General features: G+C 45.7%; 1 protein-coding gene across 1 annotated transcript in view; it reads right to left on the bottom strand.

Annotated features, from left to right (window-relative positions):
* Nucleotides 1-1,695: 1,695 nt before the first annotated feature.
* The window catches only part of SCGN (secretagogin, EF-hand calcium binding protein), a 32,453-nt gene continuing 10,586 nt past the window's right edge, over nt 1,696-23,562 (bottom strand). Inside the window, exons 3-11 of the mRNA XM_076328964.1 lie at nt 20,565-20,657; nt 20,188-20,277; nt 19,422-19,478; nt 15,684-15,761; nt 5,785-5,840; nt 4,859-4,904; nt 4,681-4,740; nt 3,705-3,773; nt 1,696-2,337 (exon numbers count right to left, since the gene is read on the bottom strand). Coding sequence (XP_076185079.1) covers nt 2,209-2,337; nt 3,705-3,773; nt 4,681-4,740; nt 4,859-4,904; nt 5,785-5,840; nt 15,684-15,761; nt 19,422-19,478; nt 20,188-20,277; nt 20,565-20,657 — 678 coding nt within the window. The 3' untranslated portion in view covers nt 1,696-2,208. The remainder of the gene's footprint in view (nt 2,338-3,704; nt 3,774-4,680; nt 4,741-4,858; nt 4,905-5,784; nt 5,841-15,683; nt 15,762-19,421; nt 19,479-20,187; nt 20,278-20,564; nt 20,658-23,562) is intronic.

The following is a 23,562-nucleotide window of genomic DNA, read 5'->3' as shown; positions in this document are numbered from 1 at the left end:
ACCAACATACCAAATTCATTACTGCTTAGTGTCTGTCAGAAATTGGCTGTAGAGGATGTGAAAAGCATAAGGTTTCAATAAAGATGGATGAAGTGTTGTATAATTCTTGAAATAAGAGCTCTTTAAAAGATTACTTTCACTTTAGGTTAAAAGTTGATGTATTTTTGGTGAGGCAGGGCAGGATATTCTTGAATTTATACTTTAATAAATGAGAAAAAGTTCTACTGATACCAAAAGGCTTAAACAGGGGTGAAACAGAATGGACCTGTTATCGTCAAAAAATACAAATAGCATAAAGAACATATATCTACAGATGGAAATATTCTCCCATGTCCAAAGTAATGGAAAATGTCGTTTAAGAAAATAATAATAACAATGAGAACAATATAAAGCCTGAAAGAAGAGAGAGAAAGAGAAGAATATACTTAAAGGCATAATTATTTACGCTGATAAGTCACATCCTATTGGAGGCAAGATGGAAAGATGGTTGGTGATGTGCCCCGCTATATTTGTTGCAAATTCTTCAGGATGGAGATGAAGCATGTCTGATAAACAGTGGTGGTGGGATTTCTCTGCTGGCTTCCTACCTGTTGTCACGCACTCCTGACCACAGCTCTTCCCTCAGATGGAAGCGAGCGTCCATGAGTGAAAGTGCATCCCTGATGGCTTGGGGAGCTGCTGCTAAGGCCCGATTCCTTGTTTATCGTTTTTCTGAACCATTGCAAAGCTCTGTTATTTGGGTTGTGATTTGTGTTGCTGCCAGGGTGATAAAAAGCAGTTTGGGAGTTTAAAGCCCTAGTTCCGTGCTGGGGTGAAACACACACTTAGCACTTGTTTGGTCTGTGAGCTTATCATCAGTGAAAATAGAAAATTAGCGTATCTCTCAACTTGTGTATGTTCTTAAGTGCTTTATTGAATCAGCATCTCCATCTCTATTTCTGTTGACTGAAGGTAACTTCTGATTAATTTTTATAAAACCGAGTATAAAGGGAGTGTTTCAATGTACTGCCTTGTGCAAAGAACATAACCAGAAAGACACTTGTAGTGTCAAATCTGGGTCTCTCATCTGCAGGAGACAGAAATGCTGAAACATGCGGGAGTTTTGCCAACAATCCTTCCTCCGCAGTTTTCTCGTTGGAAATTAAGAATTATTTGGGCATGATAGCATAGTTGTGGCACTTTCTGAATATGCAGTCAAAGCCTTTGGAATAGGGAAATAAGTGGCACAAACGATGCTGCTGCCACTAGGCTCCAGGATTACACTCATGGCCCGGGAGTAATGGGAAGCTTTAAGTTCAGTAAAGGTTACAAGTATTTACTAACTCTTACGGATTTAAAAAAATAAGCATGTGCTTAAGAGCTTTGCTCCCATTAGGCTTCTGTCCTTCCAGTTTTTCAGTTTATGGAAACCTTGTATATTATTTCAGTTTGGGTCGGAAGAAAGGCTTTCTCCAGAAGTGATGTTACTCCGTGGCTTCATCCTGGAGGTGATATTATTTCCTGGTGTGTGTGGTTTCCCCGTGAGAAGGATCTACCGTGTTTCATTTCCTGGCAGATTTAAACACCACAGCTGATAGGCATCACAAAACCTCTTGCCATTTGATGCGTTTTACATGCAATGGCTACTACGTATGGTCTGCCAGCCTGCGGCAGATGGCTTTCTGCACATAACACATAAACTCCAATCTTAGTGAATTTCTGTAACTGCCATTTTTTATTTCTGCACAAATACACTGTCATCCATCCAATATTTTAAATGCACAAACAAAGCATGACGCTCACCAAAGTAATGACTTCACACATAAGGCGACCATCAGAAACACCTAGTAGCTGCACTCTGAGAGCACTGACGGGATGTTTTTAAGGAGATGCTTGTCCCTATCCTAGGGGACGGGCAGGACAGTGTTTCATGGGGGATGGAGAAGAACAGCAACCTCTCTTCTGAGCTGCTGGTGTGCTCGTGGGCAGAGACATTGCTAGGGGGACCCACAAGCGGTGGCAGCGAGCGAACACCACAAAGGGAGTGGCAGAGCGGGGAGGCCCTCCATGGGGATCCCACTCTGCCGTGTCTTCGTCTAGCCGCTCTCCAGCCCGGCAGCGTGGTGCCTGCCCCTGGTCCCCACCGCTCACACGGCAGCACAGACACACTTCTACGAGGAGCAGCAGGCAAATCTCACAAGGGAAACACAACCACGAGCGCTCTCCCAGCTATGGGTTCATTTTAAGCCCAAGACACAAAGCCAGTTCGGATTTCTGAATTTTCCCGTCCTTGTTCACATCGCAGTGGTTGAGCAGGATCTGGCGGAACTTGTCCAGGTCCACCCCGCTAATGCTGGGCTGCAGGCAAAAGAGAAAAACGGTGCTGAGAGAGAAAACGGCTCTGGATTTCCCCAGCCCTGTAAAGCAGCAGGCCGTGCAGCGGCAGGGAAATCCACCCAAGGAGGAGCAACCAAACGGCCTGACCCCACATCAGCTCATACGAGGTGGGGAAGTGAACAGAGAATGGGGAAAGGATGCCCTGCAAAAACAGAAGAGGTATGGGACTGTGAGTAACTGCAAGGAAACGCAACATGATTTCTGTGCTTAGTCGAGGCCATCAGTATCTGATCCGTATCAAACAAAAGTCTGCAGAAAGTTGTGCAATACAGATCGCTGCGCTACTGGACCTGTGCTTTCATCTGGTTTCCTCTCTCAAACCTGCTACACGAGGAGTGATGTGGCATTTCGGTCAGCAGGCTACTATTTTGCAGGCTAGCCAGCAATTTAAAAATACCTTTAGTGGATCAAATGAATGCTAAAGGCACACTTTACAGGCTACACTGTCTCTGTATGCTCCTAATGCTGTACCGCTTCCTCTGCTTCCCACTTTCTCAGGAGGAGATCAAATTCACACGCACAGCTTGTGGTGCCCAAGGACAATGCTGATGAAGGCCCTTAGGGAAAGTACAACCTTTGCTCCTTTGGACACACATGCACAGAGCACAAATCCAACATCGGGCCTGTCCTCACACCCTTCCCTACACACCACATGGCCATAATGTACACACACACGCAGCCATCAGCATGCAGCTGCAGTCTCTGCTCTCCGCTAAATGGACATGGGAGCGCAGACATCCCTGTGTCGGGTCACATCATGTGGAAATGCAACAGCTCAGGCTCAGAGGGAGCCACAGACCAGACTATATTTGGATCAAAAACTATATCCTGGACTGCATCTGGAAACTCAAGGTAATCCAATGCAGGTGGACTCTGCTGTCTGTACGAAACTGGTGACACTGTGGGCATGGTATTCTTGATTACAGGTAGAGCTCAAGTAAATTTCAAGTGTAGCCCCATGAACCATGAGGTCATGCTGGTGAGGACCATATTCACAGTGAAAACAGAAGAAAGAACTTCTGATGACTGATCCACATCAATCAGTTTGTGATGCTGTAACATCTGCCTAATTCAGAATACGAGCTAGAATTTTCTTAAATACAGTTGCTGAGTGAAGGTGTATTAATTTGTCAGGCAGAATTTCTGTGATATGGTGAAATGCTCTACAGTGTTTATGCTGAGACCATGACATTCATTTCTGCTACTCACCAAAGTGAAATTTGACTCTACCTTCTCAGTAGCCTCTCTATTTACATAACTTTACCAAAACAATCACCTTCTTCTTGGAAATACAGGGTATTAATAAATAGAAAGAGCCATGAAGCTACCTTGACCAGTTCCATCATGTCTTTGACAAACCCATCCACTTCTGGGCCTTCAAGAGCTCCCGTTTTACTCTGAAAGATGGAAGAAACATCAAAATGCTCCAGTAAGTCAAAAACACAACAATGTTTACTGGTCAGTAGGTCCACCCGGTCACCGAGCTTTATAGCATAAAGATCATAGAATCATAGAATGGTTTGGGTTGGAAGGGACCTTAAAGATCATCTAGTTCCAACCCCCCTGCCATGGGCAGGGACACCTTCCACTAGATCAGGTTGCTCAAAGCCCCATCCAACTTGACCTTGAACACTTCCAGGGAGGGGGCATCCACAACTTCTCCGGGCAACCTGTTCCAGTGTCTCACCACCCTCACGGTGAAGAATTTCTTCCTAATATCTAATATCTAAGATCCCTTCCTTTTTCCCAAACCATCTCTTCCCCTCAAACGGGAGCAACATCTCCAACCATTTTGTGAGGCTTGCTGGCCACCACCCTGAGGGAGTTGTGAGACTGTCAGGGCAGTGGCACTGAATTGCTGATTTCTAACAGGCAGTTAGGTGGTCATGTCTGTCCTGAGCCACACTCCCTAAATAACACTTGGTTCAGCACTGGAAGGGGTTTTATTTTTCAAGGTGGTGGTGATGCAGGTCCCAAACTGCCAGAGACTGCGAGAGCTAAAGCCACCACCTCCTCTACATCCCTTGTGTCTCCTGCAGGGAGATACTGCTAATGCAGCAGTGCTGGCCATGGCGATGGAGAAAGTCAAAATGGGTCCTTTGCCACGAGGTCTCTGAGCATCGCTCCCCTCTGTCCCCACCTTACCCCCCAGCCTGGCGCCTGGGCCTCTCTGGCCCATGGGCTCCGGCACAGCTGCAGCTCCTGAGTGACCCCCACAGCACCCACCGGGAGGAAGAAGTTTGAGCAGCGTATGTTAAATCTGTGTCATTTAAAGACCGCAAGGGAATGGCCTCTGGCACTTACAACGTCGTAGTGTGCAAAGATCTTCTCAAAATCTCTCCTCCTTTCTTCCGTGCTGCAAGCCTATTTGTGGAGAGGACAAGCAAATGAAAAAGAAAAAATAAAAAGATTCAAGTTTGGGGCCCAGGTTATCTTAGCTGAGAGAGACGGGATCGATGCATCAAAAAAGAGTGCTACTTACATCCATTTTAAATTGAAGAAGGAAATTCTCCTGGAGCGCCAGAATCCTGAACGGAGAGATTTAAATTACGATCTTACCGCTTTACCATCTGCACACAAACTATTCCGAACTCTTCTGGTTCATAAAGCAAAGAGATTTTAGATTATAGGCCTTTAAAAAAGAAAATCGCCTGCAGGGTTATTTATGGCGGGCTGTTACATGAACACATGCCTCCCTCCCTGCCTGATGGGGAATGGCGGGTGCCCTTTGGCTCACTGCAAACATGTTTCTTAGCACCATTGCTTCTCCCCGAGCATTTCTGGTGGTCCAGCGCAATGGAGGTGGTCAGCCTCTGAAGTGAGAGCTACCAGACAGTCATTCCTCGTAACTGGATTGCTGTGCTGCATTAAAGGTAAGTAATTTATCACTCTCTGTTGGAGGGAGAATTGGTGGTTGTAAAAATAAAGGACAAAGTAAAATAAAGGACAAAGGACTGGCCTGAGCACCGTGACTGGCCAAATTCCTCTCCTTTCCCCTCCTCCCTCCTAAAAGCCCCTCACAGCACTGATAAAAGCTTTTCTCTGATAAAAAAAAACCTTTTTCACTGATAAAAGCTGAAGGGGATTGCCATCCTTCTTCTGGAGAAATGGTGCCATTGGCTGCTTCATCACCTCCTGAGGAGCACCACAGAGGCAGCACGGATCATGCCAGAGCGTGTTGGTGATGCACAAACAGGTCCTGGCATTGCTCAATGTCACGGGCTCTAGGTTCTCAGACTAATTGTGATGAGGATCATGCATTAGAGACCTGGGATACTATATATCAGAGTACCTGATTTAATCTGAAAGGAGATAGGATTCAAATGCATGTCCTCAGAGGGAGATCATCACCTTGCCTGGATCTGCCATTGCAAGCTGAAAAGCCCCATCAATATTATTAAAGCCTACCTTGCCAGGTCATTCAGGTCCAGCCGTCCATCTTTGTTTTTGTCAAAGATTTTCATCTAAAAATCAAGGAGACAGAGATAAAATAGATAGGCCATGAGGAGAACACACATACAAAAAAGCCAATATACATTTTACTCTGCCCTGTGCCCTCACCTCTGCTTGCTCGGGGTGCTTGCCCAAGCCCCAGGCAGCATGGCGTCCTCTGCTAGCACCAAGTGCAAGGGTGGCACAAGAGCATAGCAAAACCCTCCTGCTTTCTGACAGCGACAACCCAAGCAATCAAATACCAGCACCACTCCCTTCCCACCTTACACAGGGATAAAGACAGGTCTCCAGCAAACACCTTAAGAAACTAAATAGGGGCTTTGCCATGGCCCCTGAAAAAAATGCCAAAAAAAGGGGGGGACTTCTAAGCACTTCCAGCCCAACTCCATCCTTATCTTTGACTGTTGCTGTGGCTACCGAGTGGCTGAGGTGCAAATGTCGCCTTCTGATAGACACTCAAGTTGGGGTTTTACGCTGCTAAATCCGATGGGCTTTGCTTGGCTCAAAGCCTGCCGTCGGGAAGCGCTAAGACTGGGAAGGAGATTCAGGCTGCCAACATCAAGAGGTTAATCTGTGCGAATACAAAAGTTAGCCTTTCCTTAATATTATCTTTTCCTTAATACGGTCTTTTCAACGAGTCACCACCAGATATTATTTATTTATTTACCGTATGTGGTACTGTGTTTCTCTGCAAGGCACAAATATGAGTCTGTTACAGGGAAAGAGGGGGAGATGTTTAATGGGTTGCAAACCCGAATAACTCATGGCTCAAAGTTCTAGAAAAAATGTATTTCCCCCCCCAAATTGTAAGGGGGGAAAGATTAATATTTTACTAAGATGGGTTGCCATTCTTTGTCAGATACTCAGTAATGGAATATGCTTTAATCTTACCTTCATGAATCTTATTTGCTTATTTAATGGTTATAAGAAACCAGGTCACTACAAATCTTTGGTGTAATTAATTGCACACCTGCTGGAGAAGGCCCATACCAGTCCCCATCTCAGGAGGCTTAGAGGGAGAGGACCATCCTCTATGACACAGCCTAACCATGCGGGAGCTCTGGGGAGAGCCAGCGGCAGGTCCCGAGCACCTCCCAGCAGTGAAACTGAGGCAGAGCCTGACATGTGCATGAGGAGAGATATTATTTGGAGAGCTGCAATTTCACAGGGAGCCCTTGCATAAATACGACACCTATTTTGTCAGCACTGCCTCCTGCCTGCCCCTTGCTCGAGGGCAGGCATCTACACTGAGCATGGTGAGCCTATGGTAACCCTTTATTGCACTGGGTTTAGATAAGACTCTGCAACAGGATTTTATTCCGTTAATTATTCTGCATGATTTACACTACTAAGGTTTGGATAGGATTTTTGAAGAGCACTCGGTATGGGCTCACTTCTCCTTCCACTTAAAGACAGTATAAAACTCCTATGAACAATTGAAGGCTTATACTAAGATCTTAGGAAAAAATCACATCCTGAGAGCCATGCAGGTGTTCAGTGGCACAAGAAAAGCCGCTTTCCTGTTTCACTGGCCTCTGGCGAGCATGCGCTCTGTGCAGAGCCACTGAATGACAGAAGAAAGGCCTCTGAATCTTCCTTCACCCTAGAGCTGGAGAGATGAATAAAGCTGCCGAGCCGTCCTGAGGACTTCTCTCACGCTGCGTCAGTCCAAGTTGTCCCTCCAGCTTGTCTAACTTCTTCCATCCTGCCTTCTGCCCCCTCAGTTATCCTACTGCAGTATGGGACCTTTCCCTGGTCTCTGCTGGGGCCACAACGGGACAAGGCTGGAGGCAGGGATGGGAACGGGAGCTGCCTTCACTGGTGCAGCTGGAGAAAAGAAATGTCCTTGCAATGACAGCTTCCCACTGCCATCAGAGAGAAAAACCCAAGCTCTCAGTTCCTGGCTGATAAAGGAGTTATTCTGCAGGCAATAGAAAATGGTTAATGCTCCTTCTAGAAATAAATCATCCCAGATAAGATTTTAAAAGCCTCTCTCCAAATGGGACATCGGTGCCTAACCTGGTTTTGTTTGTTGTGTGAGGAGAGAGGGAGATACCCTTACTGGCTCACTTTTGCAGACTCTCCACCGCAGGTGACTTTGCAACATCCAGCTTACTCTATTACTCTGAAAAATGCTTCGTAAAGGAAACTTGTGGAGACAACCCCTATTTAGCCAGCATTTGGGTGGTGGGAATACCATAGTCCCTAGGCTCTACAGTAACTTAAGTGCTTTTGAAGATGTCACTCTAAATCCCTCTGTTTAGGCCACCGAGGAGCATTAGTTACCCACACGGTCTGTAAGAAGTCACCATAAAGCGGCGTGCCTGGCGTGGTGTGAGAGGACAGTGTTTGGTGGGAAGCGCGGGGTGAAGCTCTCAGGGACTCTGCTGCCCGGGGCAGGGCAGCTCTGGCTGAAGGCACTGCGCTAGTCTTTTCTTCACGCAAAGATACAATGTCCTTACCAAAACACACTAAAACTTACCGCCTTTAGCACTCTTTGAACCTCACCCAGATTCCCCTACACTTTCGCGAGTTCCTGAAAGTGTTTTTTATTTTCTCCCATTCTCTGTGCATCTCAGAATTACTCCCTTGAGACTAAAAGCCAGTGTTTCAGCCTAGACTTCAGATTCAGATATATTTTTCTCTCTGCGATGCCTCAGGAAAGCAAACACACAGAGCTTTTGGGAGAAGTTCAGCTCCATGACCACGAGGTCCTGACCCCCGTACAAGCTCGCTGATAAACACCTATAAATGCTGACCATGGTGGCAGCTTCTGGGACCAGGTCAGGCCTGGCAGTTCCCAATCCAAGAGGCAGACCTGGGGCCCACTTTTCATTTCACGCGGGCCTGTCTGAGATAAGCCACGAGTCCCTTTTTCAGTGAAACATCTCAAGTCTCATCTCCTTTTCCGCAGAATAAATAAATAAGCACCCTAGCGTAGCTGTTCTTGTCTCGGGCCTTTGAGCGTCCCACCTGCCCTGCATCCGCTCTACTTCGTGGGTGCAGCATTTTTTCAGTTTCAGAAGTCGCAAATAGCCAGGAAGCTGAAGAGCTTTGTGCACCCTTAATGAAACAGGCTAGATCAGAGGTGATTGTTTAGATGTGAAAGTCTTTCTGCTTCATTACCAATTTTCTGAGCCGGTGGTTTTCAACTCTATCCATTTCTGAAACCTTTACAATATTCCAGCAGTAGCGCAGACCCCATTAAAACACATTTAACTGCAGAGATAATACTTTCCTTAGCGGAACGCTTAATGAAAAGCAACATACCCAGTCAATTTGCTTCGTTTGCACCCTATCTTTGAGCTTAACATTAAACTTTCAGTGGTTGACCATATCTACTTACAGCTAACCAGCTCCCCTCTCTGACCTCCTTCACTCAGCTCTGCTTCTACAATACCAAGAGAGAACCTTTGTGTTTTCAAATTGTTTCGCCTTTTTCTGCAACAAGTAACCTGAATAAAATTTTCAAACATATGCAATATTTTGATTGTCCATACCAGTCAACAGAAAGAAAAGTCTGTCTGGAAGAGCTAGGCCGAGCTAACTCTTGTCTAGTGACTTCCACATGAAAGATGGAAAACATATAGGGAAGATGGAATAGTGTTCACTGAATTAGTTCAGGTACCACAGCTAATAAGATAGACCTAATCCTATTATCTGGACAACTGGAGCTCATGCATACCCACTACATGGCAATCTTGGGCTGCATTACACAGGAAAAGCCTGGGAAAATGTTTATTAATTAAACTTTCAAATTTCAAGCATTGAACTGATCTGCTAATTGTGTACATAAGTACACAAAGAATGACAGAGGGTACCCACCCCATATGACTAAGGGTACATCATGGGAGAAGTAGATATTTGGAATCATTATGAGATGGTTTCTAATTTAAACTTTTGCCTTTACACACCATCTTGGTATGTTAAACTTGATGGATTTTCAGTTTACACTCTTGAAAGCTATATTTATGCTGCCAGGCTGATATGAAACATCTCAATGTGGTTAAGGATAAGGTCTGGCATGTTTAAATAGCACTCACTTTTACTAAAAGCTTTGTTGCATCCAGCAGTATGCTTTATAAAATGATGCATTTATTTTACTGTCAAGCTACCCCGTGTTTTAAAGTGTTTGCACAAATTAATTCACTGACATTTTAATGGCAGTCCACCAGGGAAGTCTTAGTTCTGCTTGTTTGAATGTAGTCCATGCGCTCTGAGGCAGACAGAGCATAAGTAAGAGCTGGGTTTGCAAAATAAGCGTTGTTACATCTCGGTTTTTTAAGTGCAAAATCAAAACTGCCATTGGCTTTGAATTCAGCAAAGGAAATATCTCTGCTTTCCCAGTCTGGTGTTGTAAAGAAGGCTACTGAAACGCCAGGATATGACAAACACACGTGTGCTTTGAAGAGCAATATAAGATTATAAATCTGAATTATTTTCCATGACAGAGATAAGGAGAGATGTAAACAACCAGAATAAATAGTTCTGTGATCAGTGGAGTCACTAAAGCCTGCTTTTAAACCTTCTCTGGTTCTGGTTCTCTGTGTGTAATAAAGTGTTTTATCCCTCAGGTGGGACACAGGAAGAGTTGGCTCTTGCCTGACCTCCTACTCTCACAACTATATATATCTATATGCATCTATACCTGACAGCTGTAACTAAAATTGGCCAGTGAGTGCAAAAGTTATTGAGGGTGTATAAAGACAGGCATGTGCCCAAGCTGCAGGACTGCCTATGGCTTCTTTCCTTAGGGAAGGATGGGGGCACAAAGGCTTTTGCAGAGCAACAAGAGGGCCCTGTGCCCAGCAAGTTACCCTCAGGACAAAAGCTCAGTGCTCTGCCCAACCAGATTGCCTGTGTAATCTAGACGAGTCGTTTAGTGCAGGATTTCTAAGAGTGTTTTGGTTCCTAAAAGACCAAGGCGTTATCTGCTGGGGTTTTCAAAAGCCTGCAGGCTCCTGAGTTCTGTTGGTTTTGATCTTCAGAAATGAAGTTTGAGCTTAAATGGGATTTTCTGCTTCCCCTGGCTTATGCTACAGCAAGTGTGGCGCAAAACTGGAGGTGACAGCACTGCCGGGATTAAGTCTAGAAGGGACATGGGAGGCAGATTTCCCTCCATTGTGTTCATCAGCTGTGTGGGTCCTCTCTTTATCACACACAGCAAAGCAACGAGAGGAATTGCGCCCACCTGAAGCCAGGAGGAAGCTCCCTGGGGATGGCAAGGCTCCCATAGTGTTTAGGCTTTTGTCAATACAACAAAGATTTGTCTTTCCATTATTACACCATTTCTTTGGTGTTCATAAGAGACTTCATTAACACAGATAAGCTAGCTTGGCCAGTAAGGTGTTAAGGGGCTCAATCACCTGGATTTTCTGTGCTCTGACTTCTATTTCCCTACATAAGTACACTGGCATTGGCACTGAGCACAGACAGACAGACAGGTTTTCACAGCCGAAGAAGTGACCACGTTGAGCCTCTAGAATTGTCCTCGCAGAGGGGACAGGCAGCAGCCACAAAAGCATCAGAAATCCCCCCCAATGTACCCTAAAGGTAGTCCACAATGCATACTCATGGACACAGACCATCTTCAGGGAGAAATCAACCTGTTCCCCTTTGCACTGAGAAGGCGAGGAGCCCTCAGCTAGTCAGCTGCAGGCTCGCGTGCTTGGGACATATAGCTCAGTCCCCAGGAGAACCTTTGCAGATAAGCACAGCAAAACCCTGGCATCATTACAGCTGGGAGGACTTCTATATTGACTTCTCTGGGGCTAAGATTTCATCCTCAGCTACCTCCATCCACTGACTTTCAAATGCTGTAGTTCATGACCAATGCTTGTTGAATTGTTAGTCTCTGCACTGACATTATTGCCTCTCTAGAATTTTAGTTTGTGGTGGGCAAAGACGGTATGCTGGCTTGCGGGGGGGTTATCCTTTACATTTTGCTAAAATGTAATAATGCTCAAATTAAAGGACATATTTGTGCTCAGTCTGACATTATCAACATAAGGCAATGCAAAAAGTGAATGTCAGTGTTGCATGTGCGACTGTTTCAGCAGCATATATAACTTAATTTGCTGAAGTTTGCCTCAGTAATGAGCTTTCCCTGCACGTGGCTTGCAGACATTGGGATTACAAACTAGAAGTAGCGTGCTGCTATCTGGGAAGCTATGAACCATCAGTGTTTCTATGACTAAGGTAATAACAAATGCCAAGATGGAAAAGCTGAGTGAGAATTTTGTTCTTACAGAAGAAAAAAGGATCAATACTTAATTTCATCAGAAACTATGTCTTAAATCTGGTTCATATTCATTTACAATATTTTGCTTAAGTACACAGCTACGTGCATGCACAGGTATGGAAGCTGTCACTCATGGCAAAATGTTGTCAAATGCACGCGTGAGCTGGGTGTTCATGGGCTGAAACTTCACCAGGACCCAGAAGCCTAGTAATAGCTTGACTCTGGGGGCTGAGGGGAGGTGGGGAGGGATTGGGGAAGGTTGTTAGTACTGCTGTCATCTTCCACAGCCTCCTTCTCATCATGAAGCAGTAAGGGGACAAGCTTTCATTCCTCCAGCTTGTGTTACTTCAGGAAGGCAGAATATTTTCACCATGCTCTTAAAAACCTCCGTTGCCCACCCTGTCTCCTGAAGCACACATTGCAGGACCCCTGGGGCATCTTCTCATGGCCCAGAGAGGCTCAGAGCAATACAAGGCTTCGCTTCTGCCTCCGAGCACCTGCTCCCTGCCAACAGCTCCTGGTCTACGCCCACGGGAAGACGACAAACCCGCAGACTGTTTTCAAGGGTTCAGAACTGCACATGACTATGTATCTTCTCATGCAAGTGGGTGCATGTAAATAAATATTAATACACACTTAATGACTATTAATACAAACATATATATATATGTAGGCACGAAAACTAACAAGAACTCTGCCTGCAAAGGGGCTTCCTCAGCACAGGGTTGCTACTTTAATTCCCTCACGAAGAGTCCTGAGAATTCAAATGTTCTTCTTTTGTGACTTTCCCCAGTGGCTTTAGTGCTCTTTAAGATTTGATTTAGCAGACTCACGAGGCTTGTGCAATGCCAATGCATTCACTACCTGCTTTCTTTCCAAGGGTTCATCACTTGTTCATCAAATCCCTCACCTATATTAGTGTTCTCTGAAGAGAGGATGTCAAGGTCGCAAGGAAACAGAATAGCCTCTTAAGAAATGGCTTCTAAACAACCTGATAAAGTGATGTTCCTTTCTGGAGACAACCAATCTCTTCCAAAAGAAATACTTTCTCCCTTTTTGCAGCTTTTTTTTAATGTGGTGTAAGATCATTCATAGCAGCATAAGTAAGTGGCAAGTATTTAGCATGCCCTGGTCGGTATGGTATCTGCTCACACCTCTCACAAGCTAAAGCTGCAAATACCCAGCACAGAATCATAAATTGCTTTTTTTCTTTTTTTTCTCATGCCTGGGCTAGCTTCTTTAAAATGATAGTTTCTATCTTTTCCCCTTTATGCCTATCTCCAGAAGGCTCTACGATCCAGTCAGTATATCAGTAGCTGCTTAAGATGTGTGCAGCCAGCTGTGGATGTACAGAAAAGAGGGCAGAGATCTGTAAAGTCCTACGGAGACAGCTCCCTGGGACACAGCTTATTTCAAATGAATGTTATTACAGTGGCACTTGAAAGCCCTGAGTAGGATAGATGGGCCACCTTGAGAGACCCTATAGCTGTGTGCAGCAGAAACAGGTCCTTGTCCCGAAGACCTTGTGCTCTAAACGGAGAAAAGGGTGAGAGCAAAGTAATAGAGAAATATAAGTATTTCCACTCTGCAGTAAAGGGATTGGTGCTGCTGGTTGCTAACAATACAACAGAAAGTCTGTGAAAGCCTCAGGAATGACATGTAAGGGCCATTATCCCCCTGTTTTCCCAGACAGTGGTGATGGTGGCACAGTCCATTGGGACTCTGCACTTCAGCAGCTCCCCACTCCACGTGGAAAGCAGAGAGAGAAAGCAAAGGGCTCTCATTGCCTGGGCCTTGACATCACACCTTTGCTCTTGGCTCCTTGAGTCACTTCTCTCTTTTTAATCCAGCACTGCAAATGTAAGACTGAACCTTTCTTCCCTCCTTGTAATTTTGTCCTCCTACTTCAGATAAGTTCCCATGCAATCACTTCATGCAGCTACTATAGAGATGCTGTCCACATGGATACTTTGCCGTGACGTACAGAATTCATATCCTCTATTTTTCTACAGGATGTCACAGGGTAAGATTACACCTGTTGCAATTTCACACCCTGCCTTAGCTCTTGGGATCAGGTGTGTTCATAAACATCCTTGATCTTCAGTTTATAGCAAAGAATCACAAGGAAAAAAAAATCATCTGCCATATCCTCATTTTCTAATAACCATTAACATCCTGATTCTTTTTGCACTGCGGCTTTGCAAACTTTTGTCCTCACGAGCCAGATTTGCATTTCAGATCATGGATTTCCCCAGATACACAAAACGTCCCTTTTCCCAGATCAAATCTTACCCTGTAGCATAGAGACTAAACTGCCTCTCCAAAGATACAAAGCCAATCTATAAAAAACCATGGGAATAGAAACCAGACCTCCTGGCTGTCAGCCCTGGGCTGCATTGATATCTAGCTGCATTGGGGCAGCAGAAATCGCAGATCTTTCTTGGGAAATTATTGGAAGGGGAGAGAAGTTGAAGTAAATGAACCGCCCAATGTCTACAAGCTTCAGATCACCTATTCCCCAGCACCTGATCGGAGATTAGCCACTGGGGATGGAAACTTAATGGAGCAGCATAAAAGCTATTTGCTACCTGCAAGCACTACGAGGACGGGTTTTGTTCTGGCTGTACTTTATGGGGTTTTATTGTTTTCAAGCTCTGCCAGTTGGAAAATAATTTCCGTAGCTTGCATTCCTCTCCCTTCACTGTCCTATAAATATGAAAAAAATCTACACCCTTCTGTAATGGTACAGTTTTTCACTTTGCTCTAAAGGGTCGTATTTCTAGGCACAGATGCATCATGCATACATAACATGGTACTGCAAAATATGTGGGCAGCTCCTTGTTTGCTTGCATACCAAGCTGTTCTTCAGGTACAAATACAGATTTTCTTCCAAGAATCAAGGCAGTCCCATCTGAAAATCATTTAGAAAATGGCAATGGTAGATGTCTGCTAATGGAACTCAAATGATACCATTGAGAATGACATCAGAAATGAGCTTTTGTTTTTCCTTTTCTTGTTTTTAGATGGTTAGATATAATAAGTCACTCTGAAATCCAGGTGACTGATGCTAAACTTACACCAAATATTATGTTGCTGATTGCAGGATAAAAGCTATATAGTGATAAGGCAGGGGAAGAATCGAAGCTTTCAACCTCCCAGCCTTTCAGGGAAGCAGCAGGGAGCCAGCAAGGCTTGCTGGGCTTTGCAGAGCAGAAGAGCCGGACACCTGCGTGTCTTGGGAGCAAAAGGATTTGCTAGGAGGGAGGGAGGGAAGCAGCTGGAGATCTGGCTGAGGCTGAATGTACCTGAAGAAGGATGCACCTCAACTACTTTTTTTAAATGGATTTAGGGCTCAGTTTGCTTTGGCGTAAAGTCGAGCTATTTTCTCATCATAAACAGTTCAACTCAAAGCAAAAATATATGAAATGCCGTTCACAGCTGATGTCCAGTGCAGTGCAAAGAAACAGCAGCAGCATGTGCTAACTTTCCACAGGGAACTCTTGGAGAAGATACACCTTTTAAGAGAGCATTTATGGCCCTATAGACATTGACCCTGAAGGAGATTTTTAGGCAGTACTATAATCTAAACAATATTAACACTATCTTTTCTTACCATGGTATCAGTATATTCTTCCAGCTTTACCTCAGCAACCGTCTTGTTATGCTGCAAAAAGAGATCTCGCAGGAAATCCTGTAGTAAGGAAAGAGACAAAGTTTACTCTTTAGAGTAAATTCAAGAAATAACAGTAAGAAATCTGATCCAAATTCAGCAGGGTTACATGAATCTAATTTCACGTTCCTGATTAGTACTAGTGTCTTCAATTTCACATAACGTTCACATATTCTTAGTTGAAACATATTTTTTCAAATAAATTAGAAAATAACCAAATTTCCCCAGAGCAGGCATACTGGAATAAGTCATAATTAACCCACAAAATAAGCAAAAGATAACATAAGTCCTGCAATATTTGCTAACTGATCTCAAATCAAAATATTTGCCATTCAGCAAAACACTTAAGCATCTGCTCATGTTTCTGGTGGGGCTCAGGCTGGAACCACACTCTGAGGTCAGCGCAGAGTCTGCAGCCCAGGGGTGGACTGCTGTTCCCGGCCAGTTTCTGAATAGGCTTCTGCCTCAATAGCCTGAGCTTTAAAAAGAAACCAGTGTTCAGAAAATCTGCAGGCTTGGGAAGAGGTTATGAAGAAATCCCATTAATGAAACACAATGGCTTTGGCTCTGTTTAGCTGGGGAGGCACATGTGCAAAGCCAAGTCGAGGCATGCTTGGGGGGCTCCTTGGGTGCTTGGGGGGCCCTGAGACAGGTGGGGTCATGCGATGAGGCAAGGGAGAAGAGGACAGCAAGGGCAACAGCAGGGCATCCTCCCTGATTTGAAGGGGGAAAGGGATAAAACCAGGCTCGCTAGAGATAAGCCTGGGGGTGGCACGCCAATGTTTGAGGAATGGTGTGCTAGCGAGGTCCTTCGGTCTGCCATCTCAGTGGAGGTAGGGGATGGAGATCCACGCAGCAGCAAAGTCACAAGGGTTATCGATGTATTAGAAACCACGGAAGCTCCTGAGAACGGTCACGTAGGAATTAGGGCTTCTCCCCCAAAAAAGGTGGCAGGATCAATAGCCCAACTGAAGTGCATCTACCAATGCACGCAGCATGGGCAACAAACAGGAGGAGCTGGAAGCGGTTGTGCAGTGGGGAAACTATGATACAGTTGCAACCACAGAAACATGGTGGGATGACTCACACAACTGGAGTGCTGCAATGGATGGCTATAAACTCTTCAGAAGTGATTGACAAGGGAGGAGAGGCAGTGGGGTAGCCCTGTATGTTAGGGTTTTGACTGTCTGGAGCTTGATGATGGTGATGAAAGGGTTGAGTGTTTATGGGTAAGAATCAGGGAGCAGGCCAACAAGGTAGATATCATGGTGGGAGTCTGTTATAGACCACTCAACTAGGAAGAAGAGGCAGTTCTATATTCTAGAATATAGAACTAGAATATTCTAGAATCTAGAATATTCTGCAATATTCTATAAGCAGCTGGGAGAAGTCTCACAATCACTAGCCCTTGTTCTCGTGGGGGACTTCAACTTACCAGATGTCTGCTGGAAATACAATACAGCAGAGAGGGAACAGTCCAGGAGGTTCCTGGAGTGTGTGGAAGATAACTTCCTGACACAGCTGGTGAGTGAGCCAGCTAGGGAAGGCGCCCCGCTGGACCTGGTTTTTGTGAACAGAGAAGGACTTGTGGGTGATGCGATGGTTGGAGGCTGTCTTGGGCAGAGCGATCATGAAATGACAGAGTTACTGATTCTCGGAGAAGTAAGGAGGGGGGTCAGCAGAACTGCCACCTTGGACTTCTGGAGGGCAGACTTTGGCCTGTTTAGGAGCCTGGTTGACGGAGTCCCTTGGGAGGCAGTCCTGAAGGGCAAAGGAATCCAGGAAGGCTGGACATTCTTCAAGAAAGAAATCTTAAAGGTGCAGGAGCGGGCTGTCTCCATGTGCCCAAAGATGAGCCAGTGGGAAAGAAGACTGGCCTTGCGGAACAGAGAGCTTTGGCTGGAACTCAGGAAAAAAGAGAATTTATGACCTTTGGAAGAAGGGGCAGGCAACTCAGGAGGACTACAAGGATGTGGTGAGGTTATGCAGGGAGAAAATTAGAAGGGCCAGAGCCCAACTAGAACTTAATCTGGCTACTGCTGTAAAAGACAATAAAAAATGTTTCTCTAAATACAGTAGCAACAAAAGGAGGGCTAAGGAGAATCTCCATCCTTTATTGGATGTGGGGGGAAACATAGTGACAAAGGATGAAGAAAAGACTGAGGTACTTAATGCCTTCTTTGCCTCAGGCTTTAATAGTAAGACCAGTTGTTCTCCGGGTATCCAGCCCCCTGAGCTGGAAGACAGGGACAGAGGGCAGAATGAAGCCCCATAAGGCTTGGGGAAGAGTGGCTGGAAAGCTGCCTGTCGGAAAAGGACCTGGGGGCATTGGTCGACAGGCGGCTGAACATGAGCCGGCAGTGTGCCCAGGCGGCCAAGAAGGCCAATGGCATCCTGGCCTGTATCAGAAATAGTGTGGCCAGCAGGAGTAGGGAAGTGATCATGCCCCTGTACTCGGCACTGGTGAGGCCGCACCTCGAATACTGTGTTCAGTTTTGGGCCCCTCACTACAAGAAGGACGTCGAGGTGCTGGAGCGTGTCCAGAGAAGGGCAACGAGGCTGGTGAAGGGTCTAGAGAACAAGTCCTATGAGGAGCAGCTGAGGGAACTGGGGTTATTTAGCCTGGAGAAGAGGAGGCTCAGGGGAGACCTTATTGCTCTCTACAACTACCTGAAAGGAGGTTGTAGGGAGGTGGGTGTCGGTCTCTTCTCCCAAGTAACAAGTGATAGGATGAGAGGAAATGGCCTCAAGTTGCGCCAGGGGAGGTTTAGATTGCATAGTTTTGGGCCCCTCACTACAAGAAGGATGTGGAGGTGCTGGAGCGTGTCCAGAGAAGGGCAACGAGGCTGGTGAAGGGCCTGGAGAACAAGTCTTATGAGGAGCGGCTGAGGGAACTGGGACTGTTTAGCCTGGAGAAGAGGAGGCTGAGGGGAGACCTCATCGCTCTCTACAGCTACCTGAAAGGAGGTTGTAGCGAGGTGGGTGTCGGTCTCTTCTCCCAAGTAACAAGCGATAGGACGAGAGAAAATGGCCTCAAGTTGCGGCAGGGGAGGTTTAGATTGGATGTAAGGAAAAATTTCTTTACTGAAAGAGTGGTGAAACATTGGACCAGGCTGCCCAGGGAAGTGGTTGAGTCCCCATCCCTGGAGGTATTTAAAAGACGTGTAGATGAGGCGCTTAGGGACATGGTTTAGTGGGTGGTGGCGTTGGGTTGACGGTTGGACTCGATGATCTTAAAAGTCTTTTCCAACCTCAATGATTCTATGATTCTATATTAGGAAAAATTTCTTTACTGAAAGGGTTGTCAAGCATTGGAACAGGCTGCCCAGGGAAGTGGTTGAGTCACCGTCCTTGGAGGTATTTAAAAGCCGTGTAGATGTGGTGCTTAGGGACATGGTTTAGTGCTGGACTTGGCAGTGTTAGGTTTACGGTTGGACTTTATGATCTTAAAGGTCTTTTCCAATCTAAATGATTCTATGATTCTATCCCTCCCAGCAGGGTCCCTGCAGCTGTGCCAGAAGGCTGGATGGTCCCCAGTCCTTAAACTGGCCGTGAACAACCTAGAAATGCCATTCGTCAACCACACAAAAAGGCAGCAAATTGGTAAAGCTGATGGAAAGGCTCCCATTGACATCAGTGAGCTGTAGATCAAACCCGAACAGACGTGTTAGAATAACTTACTTTGAGCTCACCAGCTGAAATAAATCCACTGCTATCAGCATCGTAACTGCGCCAGATCTGAATGGAGATAGATTGATATGATCACATAAATATTGCAGTTAATCATCTGCTCGGGTGATAGATCGTAAAGATTCAAATCAGGACTTCCATAATGAGCAAGCTGTTGCATTATCCAGTATTTAATTAATTGTAGACAAAATAAAATAAACTTTCCACACAATAGCTTTTACTCGCATTTGGACGCTGTACATGTGACATGCTGCTATCACATACGTAATGCAGACACACTGTCTATAAAAGGAAGAAAAGACTAAGAAACTGCTCCGTGTTTCTTACCTAATTTGTACATGCAGCTTCTCTTATCGCCCTGAGTAAAAGTCAAGGCCATACACAACTGGCCATTGATCTGCAGAAGTCCCCAGTTTGGGTGTGAAATAAAATTAACTGCAAGCAGTCTTGGAAAAATTGAAATTCTGTGCTGGGATACTTAGGGGCAGAGAGTGGATGGAGACTGGGCACAGTTAAGGAAACCTTATGGGTTTGTGCTCCTCAGCTGGCCCAGCTTATGGAGATTTCCACCCCACACCCTGCCAGGATAATGCGGCAGCGTAAAATGGTATAACCTTCTCTATCTGGACAGGTCAGAACGTGTTTTGCTTCCACAATAACCACATATTTCCCATGCTATGTTCTACGGCCAGTGGAAGTGTAGGTATTGAAGAAGCTGTTGGTGAGCAAGGGGAAGAGACAATGTGGAGATACAGACCCGCATGAATTCCACGCTGTTGTCCAAGGGAGTTTCCCGTCGGAAAAGCAGCAGAAAGTTCTCATCATCTGGCAAGATCATATTTGCAAGCTGGAGGAAAAAAAAACACATCAAAAAAACCCCAAAACAAACCCAAACCATGAAAGTAAAGATATGAAAAAACTTGGGTGGCTGCTGAGCCAGTATGGGAAGTATAAGCGGGGCGTGTTGTTGCCTTGGAAATAAACCCCAAACCAAGAGATCTGGCTAATGTAGTACTCCATGACTCACCTCCTCCCCACCCAGGCTCTATCTCCCATATCTCCCAAGTCTGCCCTAGGTCCTAATTCTCCCTCCTTCTGTAAAAGAAATCCTGTGCTGAGGCTAGGGAGAGATACCTCTTGGATTTGCAAGCGTCCATCTGTGGTGACATCGTAGGCAGACATGAATTGCTCCTTCATCCTCTGAACTTTTTCTCCTGTGATGGTGTTCTGCCGTGGGGAAAACAACACGTGCATGAAATCTCTCCTCACTCACAGATAACCACCAGGCTCATTGCATCGTTACAGTTGGGGGCTAATGCTTCTAAAAGCCCACAAACACACCACCTTAGATGAATTTTTGGAAATTAGTGCTATGCATAGCTTTGTAGCAACTAAGCTTTCAATTGGAAGACCAGTGTTTGGAGACCCCAAAATACTTCAGTGACACTTGCTTCTTTAGCCAGCTGTTCCCACTATATCACTGGGGTTTGGTTTTGCAGCGGTTTCCATGCTGCTCATTTTCATCTTGTTTTGTTCAGGAAGATGTCCTTATCCTTGAACTACAACCCTGTAGTTCATTAGATCATCAGCCCTGAAAAGTGTCAGTGGAGCTAGATCGTTGCTTATTATTGCCTGTCAACTGGTTCAAGACCTGGCACCCAGCCCTGCCAGTGCTACTGGGTTAATAGCATGGGATTTCAAGCAATTCACATTCCGTTTGCATCTGCTCAACCCCATAATCAATTTATGCATAGTGAGGAGTTTTCAGGACTTGTGTCCTGATTTCGGCTGGGATAGAGTTAATTTCCTTCCTAGTAGCTGGTACAGTGCTGTGTTTTGGGTTTAGGATGAGAACAATGTTGATAACACACCAATGTTTTAGTTGTTGCTAAGCAGAGCTTACGCTACCCAAGGACATTTCAGCTCCCCATGCTCTACCGACTGAGAAGGCTGGAGGTGCAGGAGAAGCTGGGAGGGGGCACAGCCAGGACAGCTGACCCAAACTGGCCAAAGGGATATTCCATACCATGTGACGTCATGCTCAGTACATAAACTGGGGAAAGCTGGCCGGGGGGGCCGCTGCTCGGGGACTGGCTGGGCATCGGTCGGCGGGTGGTGAGCAATTGCGTTGTGCATCACTTGCTTTGTATATTCTTATTCTTATTCTTAGGATTTTATTCTATTTCAATTACTAAACTGTTTTCATCTCAACCCATGAGTTTTCTCACTTTTACTCTTCCAATTCTCTTCCCCATCCCACCGGGGGTGGGGGGAGTGAGCGAGCGGCTGTGTGGTGCTCAGTTGCCGACTGAGGTTAAACCACGACAACTTGTCAGGTTTTATGTTTTCACAGGCATTGCTGTGACAGGTAAAATACAATGCTTAGGTTCACCAGGCATGATTTCTTTTTCTTAGCAGTAACTTTAGGGTATCTGGTCTGACTGGCTACACAATCTCCCCACTCTGGGGACAGGCTTCCGGTCAGATGAGCTTTGTGGCTGGGCTGGGAAGCTCACCTAGTTAATCTCTCCCAAGCAAAAATGAAGTCCAACGTTACCCTCCACACCCGCACTGAGGAGGTCCTGGCTCCTCTCCCAGTCCCATGGGAGATGGCCCTCTCTGGGAGCGGAGGGAGGAGGATAACCCAGACTGGCTCTTGGCATACTTTTGCAGCATTTTTTGCAAGAGAAGAAATTAAGTTCTTCCCTACCCCTGAAGAAAAACACCTCAAAGGTTTTATTATCTCTACATCCAGGTGGAGTTAGGATTATAGCTGTGTCTTCCTGGGTCTTCTAACCCAGTTTCTCATCCTTTCAGCTACTATTGCAGGCTCATGAGGTTGTGCTTTCTTAGTACTGTGACACAAGACCGTGAGTGACTTTCTCCAAGTTACTCAGTGCATACATCAATGCAGCCTGCCTGGCTGTTCAGAAGCTAAACAAATAGAAATGTTTTAGGAAAGGACACTCTCTGTTGCCCTGTCCTGGCAGAGTGAACAGCGGGTGTGCGTGCTCTGCATGATGCCCTGGATGTAGCACCTCCAGGCCTCAGATTATTCACTGCCTTATGTGCTCCTTTAGGCCCTGATTCTGCAAAGCGTGAACTGGAGCAGCAATTGCGCTGCTCTGCAAAAAGTTGCATGGGGTGGAAGGAGGTCTTTCTGTAAGGTTTGTCACCTCTGAGCAGAATAACATGGCTGGGCTGCACACACAGCAACTGCAGCTCATGTTCTCACTTTGGATAGGTATTTGAAAGCACCACGCTGGAAACTGAACATGCCTCACACCCCAAAACTTCCTTGGCCATACCCACATTCAGTAGTAGCCAGGTGATGATAGCAATTTCCAGCTGCTCTCAAGCGGTACCGCTGCACAGCCTTTGCTCAGCAGCAGCTGCCAGAGTCAGTGACAGAGATGTAGAGACACGCTAGGATGTCACAGATGAGGTAATCAAAAAGAAAATGAAGTATCTTCTGCTTAGTTTCGTTAAGCTAAGGTCTACCTTTGCACCCACTTTGTCACCAGCTTTCCCCACATGTTTAGATGTGACTGGTGTTTGCAGCCTTAATTTGCTGCTAGTAGTAACAGAAAAAAGATATCTATAGGTAGATGGATACACAGGTACTATGACTGATCATTTATGATATAATTTAATTTGCCTCCACCTTACTCCAGAGCAGACTCAGAGCTCAGGAGCACTTACCTGCACAAAGTCATTATGGGCTTATACAGAAATCTTTAATAGTGTTGTCAGTGCAGAGGATCCTACCTTGAAATCAGGGGAGAAAAAGTTAATGGCCTTTGGATTATAAATGTCACGTCAAAATAACCAAAAGGGAGCTCTACTTAGAACAAGTGAAACTCCTTCACCAAGAGTAATACAGGACTAGGATGTGCCAGATGATGGAAAATTTGGGAATCTGGGAGTGGGAATGGAACCCCTCTTCATAGGGCAGGTGGGGCGCATCCCCCAGAGGCATCCTTGGGGCACAGCGCCGAGGGCTGGAAACTCCCAGTTAAGAAGCAAGATCACCGTCCCAGCAGTGATCTTGCAGGGACATGCTGGAGGTGGCAGTCCCCCTCCCGGGGCCTGCCTGGTGGTGGCCCTGAGTAGGTCCCAGGGCATGGCTGCA

Source organism: Aptenodytes patagonicus, chromosome 2 (assembly GCF_965638725.1).
Source record: "Aptenodytes patagonicus chromosome 2, bAptPat1.pri.cur, whole genome shotgun sequence".
In the NCBI taxonomy this organism is placed as follows: domain Eukaryota; kingdom Metazoa; phylum Chordata; class Aves; order Sphenisciformes; family Spheniscidae; genus Aptenodytes; species Aptenodytes patagonicus.
Note: the sequence above shows the minus strand (reverse complement) of the source record. Positions and strands in the feature narration are given on the sequence as shown.